Source organism: Canis lupus, chromosome 26 (assembly GCF_048164855.1).
Source record: "Canis lupus baileyi chromosome 26, mCanLup2.hap1, whole genome shotgun sequence".
NCBI lineage: Eukaryota > Metazoa > Chordata > Mammalia > Carnivora > Canidae > Canis > Canis lupus.
In genome coordinates this window covers 34,898,000-34,910,288 of record NC_132863.1, presented here as the reverse complement: position 1 = coordinate 34,910,288, position 12,289 = coordinate 34,898,000, and the positions used below count along the sequence as shown (strand labels likewise).

Here is a 12,289-nt window from a genome sequence, read left to right as displayed (position 1 = left end):
CTTCCACTGCCCCTCGTTCATTTCCCAGAGTTAGGTGTCTCTCATGTTTTGTCACCCTCACTGATATTTTCATTCATTTTCTGTCCTTTCCCTTTATTCCCTTTCACTAATTTTCACATTCCCCAAATGAATGAGACCATATAATGTTTGTCCTTCTCTGACTGACTTATTTCACTCAGCATAATACCGTCCAGTTCCATCCACATTGAAGCAAATGGTGGGTATTTGTCGTTTCTAATGGCTGAGTAATATTCCATTGTATACATAGACCAGGTCTTCTTTTTTTTTTAATTTTTATTTATTTATGATGTCACAGAGAGAGAGAGAGGCAGAGACACAGGCAGAGGGAGAAGCAGGCTCCATGCACCGGGAGCCCGATGTGGGATTCGATCCCGGGTCTCCAGGATCGCGCCCTGGGCCAAAGGCAGGAGCCAAACCGCTGCGCCACCCAGGGATCCCAGACCAGGTCTTCTTTATCCATTCGTCTTTCTATGGACACCGAGGCTCCTTCCACAATTTGGCTATTGTGATATTGCTGCTATGAACATCGGAATGCAGGTGTCTCAGTGTTTCACTGCTGGACTGACATTCTTAAATGGCTTTTAAAATTTACTAAAACTCTCAAACAGTAAAGATGTATGATTTTTTTTATTGAAAAGACAATTTTAAAGCTATCTTTCTATGAAAACAAATGACACTATTACCTATCTAGGTTGGATAGCTGATTATATCTCCTTCATTTTCTTTGTACTTCTGTATTTTTCAAATTTCTAAAATAGAAATGATTAAATATGAAGAATTCATTTCTTCAGTGAGCAGAGTAGAAAACATAAGAAATAGGAAGTACCTCAGGAGACACCAGGGCCCAACCAAGGAGTGGTGCCTGGAAAAGATGAGACAGAACCAGATGGGGCAGTGAGAGACCAGTCACATGTTCTCCAAACTCCACACCCCAAAGCCCTTCGCTACCCCCTGCAGGACCTGGTAAAATACTGGGTCTGCTGCCAGGCTCACATTCAGACATCCAGAGTTAACATCATGAAGTGGTTGGTTTTCCAGCTGGTGACACTCTACTGCCTGGTCATCATGCCAGTGACAGGAACTATGAAAGAAAAAACTAAGAAAGTAACTCGTCGTCCAAATTTCAGTAGGTATTTTGGTGGAGCTTCAAACTGAAGAGGGGCTAGAGAACAAAAAGGAACCCGGCACTGGCATATGTGAAACTCTTGGTTCCTTTTTTAAGCCAGGATACCAGAGGAAAGCTGAATGTGCAGTTCTCAAGTTTCAGGGACTCCTGATGTGACAAGTAATGATGTTCTTCTGTATGTTGCGGGGACTATGGTGTTTTTGTTGAGGAGGACCTGTAGTGGTGGAAAGCTGCACAGGATTCAAAGCCTGCATAGAGAATGCCTAGCTTGAACCACCAGGAATTGGTGTCTTCCACTCAGGAGTTCCAAAGATGAGCACCAAATTGGGCAAGGGGGACTAATTATCTCTTGAAATATGCCCTTTGTTTACCAAATTGAGTATTTTAAAACATTGGATGTGGGAAGAGTACTAAAATGGGTGATTGACCAAGAGAAGTTTGGAATGGCTGGGGTAAAACAATTAAAATCAGCAGAATTGAGGGGAGAGGAGTGGGTCCATACTGGCTGGCAAAGGTTTCTGAGGAATAGCCAGGTTTGGAGGGTTGTCTCAGCCAGACAGGGAAAAGCAAGGGACGGTTCTTCCTTTCCTCTGGGACCCTGTTCCTCTCACTCTGTAAAATGAGAGCAGGAGACCAGTAGATCTTTTGAGCCTCTTTGTTCTGCGAACTGGGTTTCAGGACTCAGGTCATGTGATGTTGAATTCCATGGAGGTGGCCTCATGGTTGCTGGGTTTGTTAGGGGGTAGGAGCTGGATTTTGACTCTTGGAATGGAAAAGGCCTCCCAGATCCCTGAGCAGGGAAAAGAAGAAGAGAAACCAATGGAGGTGGTGCTGGGGCCTTAGAGGGGCTGATAATAGTGAGAAAAACTCTTCTTCTTGGAGTCACTGCTCATGTATTCCTTCTCAGTTGTAGTAAAACCGAAAATGCGAGATTGCTCGAGGTCACCTACCTACTACGAGTGCCAAAGAAAGTGCCAATATTCCTGGGACTGTGCTGTTGGGTATGAATGCTGCTTTGCTGCCTGTGGAAGTATTTGCTTGAATATCCGACAAATCGGTAGGGTTAAGAATCACTTCCTCTTGCCACTCGTTTGTTAAACCTATAGAACCACTATTGTAGGGGAAAGACAGAGAGACTATACCTCCTCAGTCCCAGGACCCATTCCAACTGGGGATCCCCACCCCTTCCCTCAGCCCAAGCCCCCATTGTCTGCTTGTAGGCCTGCCTGATTTATTCAAAACTCAGGAGATCTAATATTAATGTCCCTTTGCTCACTAGACTCGAAAAAACCCAAGGGAAGCCTTGTGTGGGCATCCCCTAAACCACATTAAGTATCCCTGCCCCCAGGGTTTGGGAGGATCTGTTACTCTCAAAGAAATATGTTTCAGCAAACTGTGTGGTCACTGAATACCTACTACCCCTTCTCTCTTTCAGAGACCCATAAGGACACTACACCCAGAACCGAGGCTGTAACTACTTTGTGTCACCCAACCACCATTTGGAATTAGGACCTATAGACACCTACAAGGTGTCAGGCTAATTCTACATGATGTCCAGTGGTATGATCGTCTTATCCCAGCTGGGAGGCGGCAGGGAGGGGAGTGGATGGGTCCCAAGGCAATGTCTCTCCTATTTGCCAACCCTCTTCCCTGAACCATTGTATATCAGCTTCTTTTCCCTGAAAAATAAACAGTGGCATTAACCCAGAACCTCTGTCTCTTCTTCTATAGTACCACTACCTTTAGCTCCCTTCATTTAGTACCTAAGTTTCCAACGCCTGCCTCCCAGTGGATTTCTCTACCCTCTCACCATTCAGAAGTCTGAACTCCTTAGCCAAGACTCCTGGACTCTCTTTGTTCATAGACTACCATCTCTGAGGAAAACTGCTTATGTGTGGGATCTTCTTATAGCTACAGGAAGCACCATCCCTCTGAGTTCTCCAGACTTTCCTTATGCAGCTTATCTTTTCTTTTCAGGCCTGTGATTCTAGTAGGTTCCCACAAGTGGACTCCCTTTGAACTAATCCAGGGAAGTACAATCAATCTCACAGGTGACAGCACCCATGGTCTAGAATGGATAGGAAATACCATTGGCTTCTCTAAGCTCTCCTCTCCAACAATGCCTTATTTGTTGGTGTCGTTTACTCAATCACTTGGAAACTATAGGAATATCTTCAAGTGCAAATACTCTTAAAAAATAAACAAACTTTAGAAGGTTATAGAGAGCATACAATGTGTCCAGACTTGAGGGAAGAACCACTCCTCATGAGTCGAGGTGTGACTAACTCTCTGTTGGCATACAGTCCAGGGAAAGGTTAAGTCTTATGATCCAAACTAGCAGAAACCAGGATGGGGCATGGAAAAAAGCGTGAATGGGATATACACTCAGTGCCTTAAGATATAAATGCAGAGAGGTCATTTTGTGCATCATAGTATCAGGTTTCCTGGAAGAAGAGATACTTAGTCCTAAAATTGGAGGATAGGGAGGAATTGGGGCAACTCAAATGAAAGTTAATTTTCCTCCAAGACAGTATTAAATATAGAGTGGGGGAGAAGAAAGGGAACTTGAGGATATGAAAGGTTGATTCCCTCACTACTTCCTGTCCCCAAACCAACAGATGAAGTTGTGGACAAGATTGGATTATGAATTTGGCGTTAAGCTCTATGACCCCAGCATACTGGAACTTGCCAACTCTTCCTTTTTGGTCTCTGTTGTTATATCCATGAAACCTGCAACACGCAGGTATTACTTGCTAAAATTAACAAAGGAAAACCAATAGGCACAATAGGTGGCTGAACCTACTCAAGTCCTCTCAGCAGGTTGATGACAAAGAGATATGTAGACCTCATTCTCTACATGCCCCTGTACTTGAGTTTCCTGAAATGCATATATGTCAGGGGCCAGAGATGTGCTTAAAATAGGAGATCTGGTGGCGAATAGGGTTGGAAAGGGGCATTGTGAAGAAAGAGTGATAGTTGAGACGGGCGAAGGAGGACAGGTCCATAGTGTTCTCCTGGACTAGCAGGGGGTGCTTGCCTTAGGACAAAACCAATGAACTGTTTTCTGCTAAGCAATTAACAAAAAGAAGCAGTTGAGAAAGACTCTGGAGCCACCAGGCAGATAGGACACTCTTAACCAGTGGGTACACTGAGGAACACGCTGAGCCTTTGCTCTGGGGTGTCTCACTTCAAAGCCCAGAGGTAACCTATCCTGGAAACACAATTGGGAGTATCCAAATATGGGGCCAGGAGAACCCCAGGAGATCTCATTTTGCATTCTTGGAAGGATTGTTCCCAAGTCAACTGGCCTGCCATTGCCAGAAGCATAACTGACCAGCAGACAATTTTAACACACTTCCCAGTAACCAATAGAGTAGGAAGACAAAACAAACTAAATACAACAAACCCAGGAAGGATCTAGAAGATTTGAACAACACAATAGCAAGCACTGACATGTATCAAAATGAATTACTAGAGAATATACATTCTTTTTTTAAAATTTTTTTTAACTTTTATTTACTTATGATAGTCACACACACAGAGAGAGAGAGAGAGAGAGAGAGAGAGAGAGGCATAGACATAGGCAGAGGGAGAAGCAGTCTCCATGCACCAGGAGCCCGACGTGGGACTTGATCCCGGGTCTCCAGGTTCGCGCCCTGGGCCAAAGGCAGGCGCTAAACCGCTGCGCCACCCAGGGATCCCGAGAATATACATTCTTAAGAAAGCAAATGGAACATTTTTTTTAAAAAGTCTCAGCCAATGTCAAGAAAATGAAATCAAACATATCACAGTGGGAAAAAAAACTAGAAATGAGTAAGGTAAAATTGATAGAAAAAATTTCCAATGGGTAAAAGTTAAGGAAAGCAGTGCACCAGGGTGGTTCAATCAACTAATTGTCTGCCTTTGGCAAGGGTCCTGATCCTGGGGTCCTGGGATTGAGCCCCATGTTGGGCTTCCTGCTAAGTGGGAATCTGCTTCACCCTCTCCCCTCGCCCCTCCCTCCGCTCATGGTCTCTCTATCCTTCTCTCTCTCTCTCTCTCTCTGCTCCATTTCTCTCTCGAAGAAATAAAATCTAAATAAAATTAAACAAGCAATTCTAAGGAGTCATAGGTCAAAATGAAATCATGATAGAAAATAAAAAATATTTGGAACTGAAAAATGAACATGACATCTCAAAACATATGCATACAGAATGATGTCCAGCAAGTGGCAACACATGAGACCCTAGCCTCTGTCCCTCCACATAGATCAATAATTACACAGCTTTCTGTGAACAAAAACAGTTCTGCAGTAGCAGACACACAGTGGAAGTGATTGTGGCAAATGGTGTCCTGCCCTACAAACCAACCCAGCAGATTTGCCATTGAAGATACCAATGGCCAGCATGGCATCCATAGACCTCAAAGCAGATTTCAGTAGCTTTTGCCACTCTCACTGTCACCAGACACTTGAGTCTCTTTCCACTCCTTAGCCTCTGCCCACATGGAGCTCAGGAACTGCACCAGTAGCCGACCCAGGCCTCTGTAGCTGTGCAATTGCAAGATGCCTGTCAAGACCCCCGTGACTGACCCCACCAAAGTGAAGTGTACATGCTTGGGGCTGGCCTACCTGTGACAGGCCTTCACTGCAGTACACATGCCCTGGGAAAATGTGAAGCCACAGGAGCGCTTCATGTGCTGACCTGCAGAGCCACTGCTGCCACTTATGGTCCTGGATCAGGCCCTGTCTTCAGTCACTGGCCTGTACCACAGCACTCATCTACAGACAGTCCATCCTGCTGCGCACCTGCACTCCCCTGGTCCCACCCCCACCACAGGTCTTCCCTGCCAGGTGTTGGCAATCTAATGCACAGGATTCTCACTATAGTTAATACTAGTGTATTGCATACTTGCAAGTTGCTGAGAGAGCAAGTCTTCAGTGATCATCAAAGTTTCTTGATCTACAGTCTTATGTCTCCCAACATATTTAGGAATTTTCAGTCATTATTTCCTCAAATATTTTTTCAGCATCAGAACTTTGGTTGTTGCCCCTTAGGCTCTGTATATTTTTGGTATGTTCTTCTTCTTTTTTTTTTTTTCTTTGTTGTTCAAATTGGATACTTCCCATGCAGCAGTCTTCAAGTTGGTTGCTCCTATCTCTCTGCCCTGTGGATTCTGATATTAAGCCTATTCAGTGAGCATTAAATCTCAGTTATCATGCTCATTTCAAATTTCCATTTTCTTCTTCTTTAGGTCTTCCATTTCTTTGCCGAGACTTTCTATTTTTCCATCTTTCAAGGGTGTTTTGATTACTTGTTTCAGAACTTTTATAATAATTGCTTTAACACTTTTTAAAGATGATTTCAACATTTATTTCATCGTGAAACTGGAGTCTGTTGGTCGCCTTTTGCCATAGGAGTTGGTATTTTCCTTTAATTTCATATATTCCAAAATTTTGGATTATATCCTGGACATTTTTAAACATATTTTATTTATTTATTCATGAGAGACACACAAAGAGATGCAGAGCCATAGGCAGAGGGAGAAGCAGGCTTTCCAGAGGGAGCTTGAATCGGGACTTGAACCTGGACCCGGATCAAGCCCTAAATTGAAAGCAGATGCTCAACCACTGAGCCACTCAGGTGTCCCTATCCTGTACATTTTGAATGTTTTAAGACTCTGAGTCTTGTTCACACTGAACAGAGAAGGTAATACTGTGTTTTCAAAAGTAATTCAAATGGTTAAGTGCAGAGTGAGTTCAACCTGTCTTGGGTGAGTTGTGTTCCTATGTCAGTTCAGTTGTTCAAAGCCACTGTTTGCAATTCCTTTGGTGCCTCCCTGAATATGCACCACCACATGGCTAGTCCGGGATCTAGGTGGTGGTGTACCTATCTGCTGGTTCATTTCTCAAAGTATGTCAGCTAGGATCACATCCATGCATGCAATGGCTTAGAGGTGAACCCAGAAATAAATAGACAACTATATGTGTTTGCTTTCTCAAGTTCTTGTTGGTCATCTCCCCCCCCCCCCCCCGTGCCTTCTATTTCCCCTCAGCTCCAAACAGCTTAGGCTTTGGTTATCCTGCTCTACTAGGCCCTTCCACAACTACATCCATATCCAGAGCCAGTTGGTGAGAGAACAAAGAGAGAAAAGATAAACAGGGACAACGGTGGCCACTTGCTCTATAGAATTACAGCTGCACCCAACAGAGGAAGATTTCCCCTCTCTCAGAGTCTTGGCTCCTTCCCATCCTGATCACCACTCTTTTTCTTAGGGACTAGGACATAGAAGAAAAATTAAGGGGCACTCAGCAGGCTCGGTAGAGCATGCAACTTTTGATGTCGGGCTGTGAGTTTGAGCCCTGTGTTGGGTGTAGTGATTATGTAAAAATAAAATATTTGAAAAAAGAAAGAGGAGGGAGAGGTGGAGAAGGAGGAAAGGGAAGAATTAAGAGAAAGAGAAAAAACCAGGTGATTTCTGCACCTCTTCTGGGCATTACAAGTTCTCTTTTCTATGTCTCAAGCCAACTTTAGAAAGTTTCTCCCGTCATTCTACCTGTGCCCTAGTGCTTATTTTCAGGTTTGGTGGGGGATATCAGAGGGGGAAAAATCCCAGTAGATCCATCATCAACAATGTGGTACTTGAATTCTAGCCTTCTTTCCCATCTGTCTGTTAGTACTGACTTTCCAATTTTTATAGCTATATTCAGTGGGACGGGCAAGGAACCAGAAACAGGTAATAGTATTTATCCCTGGAAATGGGTTCGCCTTTCCTTCTATTAGATCTTTTTTTTTTTAAAGATTTTATTTATTTATTCATGAATGACACAGAGAGACAGAGGCTGAGAGACATGCAGAGGGAGAAGCAGGCTCCATGCAGGGAGCCTGACACCAGACTGGATTCCAGGTTTCAAGGAACATGCCCTGGGTGGAAGGTGGCACTAAATCGCTGAGCCACCTGGGCTGCCCATATTAGGTCTTTAATGTGGAAATTTGTGTTAATCTAATCAGGACCCAGGCTAGTTTGTGATTTATGGGTTGTTTGTTGCTGTGGTTACCTTGAGTGCACCATGGATTTTTGGAGAAAATCTGTAAGAGTGTGTGAATTGCCCACTGCCTCCACCCTTGCCCAGTATTTGCAGCCTCAGACTTTTCACTTTCTTTTGATTTTTTTACAAATTTATTTTTTATTGGTATTCAATTTGCCAGCATATAGAATAACACCCAGTGCTCATACCGTCAAGTGCCCACCTCAGTGCTTGTCACCCAGTCACCCCCACCCCCCACCCACCTCCCCTTCCACCACCCCTAGTTCGTTCCCCAGAGTTAGGAGTCTTTCATGTTCTGTCTCCCTTTCTGATATTTCCCACTCATTTTTTCTCCTTTCCCCTTTATTCCCTTTCACTATTTTTTATATTCCCCAAATGAATGAGACCATATAAGTTTGTCCTTCTCCAATTGACTTATTTCACTCAGCATAATACCCTCCAGTTCCATCCACTTCGAAGCAAATGGTCGTTTCTAATGGCAGAGTAATACTCAGCCTCTAGCAATATGTCAACCACCTAGATTAACTATCCTTTCTGGTTTCTGGCTGCCTATCTCCTAGGAAATCAATGTTTGTGTCTTCTATCTCCTTGCAGGTGCCTGTCTCCATTGATACTGCACTGGTTAGTTGTCCTGGGATCTCAGTGCTCTGGTGAGTTTAAGAAAAGTTGTCAAAGATGCAGTGAAATGCCGGGACACCTGCACCCCGATGTTTATAGCTTCAATGTCCACAATAGCCAAACTGTGGAAGGAGCCTCGGTGTCCACTGAAAAATGAATGGATAAGGAAGATGTGGTCTATGTATACAATGGAATATTAGCCATTAGAAACGACAAATACCCACCATTTGTTTTGACTGGATGGAACTGGAGGGTATTATGCTGAGTGAAATAAGTCAATCGGAGGACAAACATTTTATGGTCTCATTCATTTGGGGAATATAAAAAATAGTGAAAGGGAATAAAGGGGAAAGGAGAAAAAATGAGTGGGAAATATCAGAAAGGGAGACAGAACATGAGAGACTCCTAACTGGGAAACAAACAAGGGGTGGTGGAAGGGGAGGTGGGCGGGGGGTGGGGGTGACTGGGTGACAGGCACTGAGGGGGACACTTGATGGGATGAGCACTGGGTGATATGCTATATGTTGGCAAATTGAACTCCAATAAAAAAAATTGTCAAGCTTTGTTTTCAGTAAGTTTGAGGGGTTTATTCAGCTTTCTACATCTGGGCAGAAATCAAAAGTCCCTTTTATGTATTTATTATTATTTGTAAGTGTGGTAAAATACACATAAAATTAACCATCTTGACTATTTTTTAGAAGGAGGGAGGGGCAGAGGGAGAGGCAGAAGAGAATCATATGCAGGGTCCCTGCCCAGCACAGAGTCCAATGCAGGACTCAAACTCACAACTCTGAGATTGTGACCTGTGCCAAAGTCAAGAGTTGGATGCTTTACCAACTGAGCAACCTGGGACCCCAACCATCCTGACTATTCTTTTTTTTTTTAAAAAAGATTTTATTTATTTATTCATGATAGTCACACAGAGAGAGATAGAGAGGCAGAGACACAGTCAGAGGGAGAAGCAGGCTCCATGGAGGGAGCCCGATGTGGGATTCGATCCTGGGTCTCCAGGATCACGCCCCGGGCCAAAGGCAGGCGCCAAACCACTGCGCCACCCAGGGATCCCCATCCTGACTATTCTTAAGTGCACACTTCAGTGGCATTAAGTAAACTCACATGGGTGTACAACTGTCACCATCATCCATCTCCAGAACTCTTTCATCTTGTAAAAGTGAAACTCTGTACCCATTAAACAACAACTCCCCATCCCTATCCCCCCAGCCTGTGGAAACTACCCTTCTCTTGTCTCTGTGAATCGGACTCCTCTAGGAATCTCGCAAAGGTGGAATCATATGGTATTTGGTTTTTGTGACTGGCTTACTTCACTTAGCTTGGGTTCAAGTTCATCCATGTTGTAGCCTGTATGGTAATTTTCCTCATTTTCGAGGCTGAATAATGATCCATTGTATATCCATTCCACATATCCTTTATCCATTCAGTAGAGTGGGGAAAAGATTCCTCCAAAAATTCATCACTTACAAGCTAGTTTTCCCACATAACAGTGCAGCAGGAATTAGCACATGGGTGAAGTCCGAAAAACCTAAAGGCAAGGCTTGAGATGAAAACAGTCTGAGTGTTTAGGGTAGTATGTGAAACAAACTGATTTTGACATTGCTCACTTAAACACAGGATTCCAAGAAATTCTACAGGTCATGTGTCATGAAAGAGGAATTTCCATGAAATATACGAGCTCACAAGAAAAAGAAATTCCCACCCGTTTAAGAAAACAAGAAAGGAAGAAAAAGGTCAAGAGAAATAGCAGAGATCCACAGAGACATCAGATATTGAAATTACTATAGACAGAGCACAAAACAAAAGTGCTTAGGAAAGGAAAGGAAAAGAAAGATGGCAATAGTGCACAGATAAAGTGAAAGAGAACCTAAATATCACCAGAGAGTCGGAGCAGCCGCCGCCAAGTTCTGACCTGGCTCCGTGCCGCCGCCTCCACTGCCCGATGTGAATTCCGGATTCCTTTTGGTTCTAAGTCCAAAATAGCAACTCTCAAGGATCAGGTGATTCAGAATCTTCTTAAGGAAGACCATATCCCCCAGAATAAGATTAAGTTGTTGGGGTTGGAGCTGTAGGCATGACTTGTGCCATCAGTATCTTTTTTTTTTTAATTTTTATTTTATTTTTTATTTATTTATGATAGGCACACAGTGAGAGACAGAGACATAGGCAGAAGGAGAAGCAGGCCCCATGCACCGGGAGCCCGACGTGGGATTCGATTCTAGGTCTCCAGGATGGCGCCCTGGGCCAAAGGCAGGCGCCAAACCGCTGCGCCACCCAGGGATCCCCCCATCAGTATCTTAATGAAGGACTTGGCAGATGAACTCGCTCTTGTTGATGTCATGGAAGACAAATTGAAGGGAGAGATGATGGATCTCCAGCACGGCAGCCTTTTCCTTAGAACACCAAAAATTGGCTCTGGCAAAGACTATAATGTGACTGCAAATTCCAAGCTGGTTATTATCACAGCTGGGGCATGTCAGCAAGAGGGAGAAAGTCGTCTTAATTTGGTCCAGTCTAACATGAACATCTTTAAGTTCATCATTTCTAATATTGTCAAATACAGCCCAAACTGCAAGTTGCTTGTTGTTTCCAATCCAGTGGATACCTTAACCTATGTGGCTTGGAAGATAAGTGGCTTTCCCAAAATTGCGTTATTGGAAGTGGTTGCAATCTGGATTCAGCCGGGTTCCCTTACCTAATGGGGGAAAGGCTGGGAGTTCACCCATTAAGCTATCATGGGTGGGTCCTTGGAGAGCATGGAGACTCCAGTGTGCCTGTATGGAATGGAGTAAATGTTGCTGGGGTCTCTCTGAAGAATCTGCACCCTGACTTAGGCACTGATGCAGATAAGGAACAGTGGAAAGAGGGTCACAAACCGGTGGTTGACAGTGCCTATGAGGTGATCAAACTGAAAGGCTACACTTCCTGGGCCATTGGACTGTCTATAGCAGATTTGGCAGAAAGTGTAATGAAGAATCTTAGGTGGGTGCATCCAATTTCCACCATGATTAAAGGTCTCTATGGAATAAAGGATGATGTCTTCCTTAGTGTTCCTTGCAATTTGGAACAGAATGGAATCTCCAATGTTGTGAAGGTGACTCTGACTCCTGAGGAAGAGGCCCGTTTGAAGAAGAGTGCAGATATACTTTGGGGGACCCAAAAGGAGCTGCAGTTTAAAAATTCTCTAATGTAGGGGATCCCTGGGTGGCGCAGCGGTTTAGCGCCTGCCTTTGGCCCAGGGCGCGATCCTGGAGACCCGGGATCGAATCCCACGTCGGGCTCCCCGTGCATGGAGCATGCTTCTCCCTCTGCCTGTGTCTCTGCCTCTCTCTCTCTCTGTGTGTGACTATCATAAATAAATAAAAATTAAAAAATATATATATTTAAAAAAATAAAAATAAAAAAAATAAAATTCTCTAATGTACCACGTCATTGTCTAGACTGCAACAAGATTTTAGTTGGAGGTTGTGTATGTTGTCCTTATT

The 12,289-nt window shown here is 43.9% G+C and overlaps 1 protein-coding gene and 1 pseudogene across 2 annotated transcripts; both read left to right on the top strand.

Moving 5' to 3' along the window:
- Positions 1-683: 683 nt before the first annotated feature.
- LOC140618533 (protein WFDC11-like) lies at positions 684-10,950 on the top strand. 2 transcript variants are annotated; one of them, XR_012018634.1, is made up of 5 exons: positions 684-1,147; positions 2,055-2,204; positions 2,583-2,707; positions 8,769-8,824; positions 10,422-10,950. XR_012018634.1 is itself a non-coding variant. In XM_072801217.1 (3 exons), the coding sequence occupies exons 1-3, from the start codon at positions 1,039-1,041 to the stop codon at positions 2,654-2,656; spliced, it is 333 nt and encodes a 110-aa protein (XP_072657318.1). In that variant the 5' UTR covers positions 693-1,038; the 3' UTR covers positions 2,657-2,850. The 2 variants fall into 2 exon arrangements, 1 of the variants encoding a protein (XP_072657318.1); XM_072801217.1 differs by lacking the exons at positions 8,769-8,824; positions 10,422-10,950 and having other exon boundaries at positions 693-1,147; positions 2,583-2,850.
- Positions 10,951-11,061: 111 nt separating this feature from the next.
- LOC140618532 (L-lactate dehydrogenase A chain-like) lies at positions 11,062-12,031 on the top strand (annotated as a pseudogene).
- The last annotated feature ends 258 nt before the right edge of the window (positions 12,032-12,289 follow it).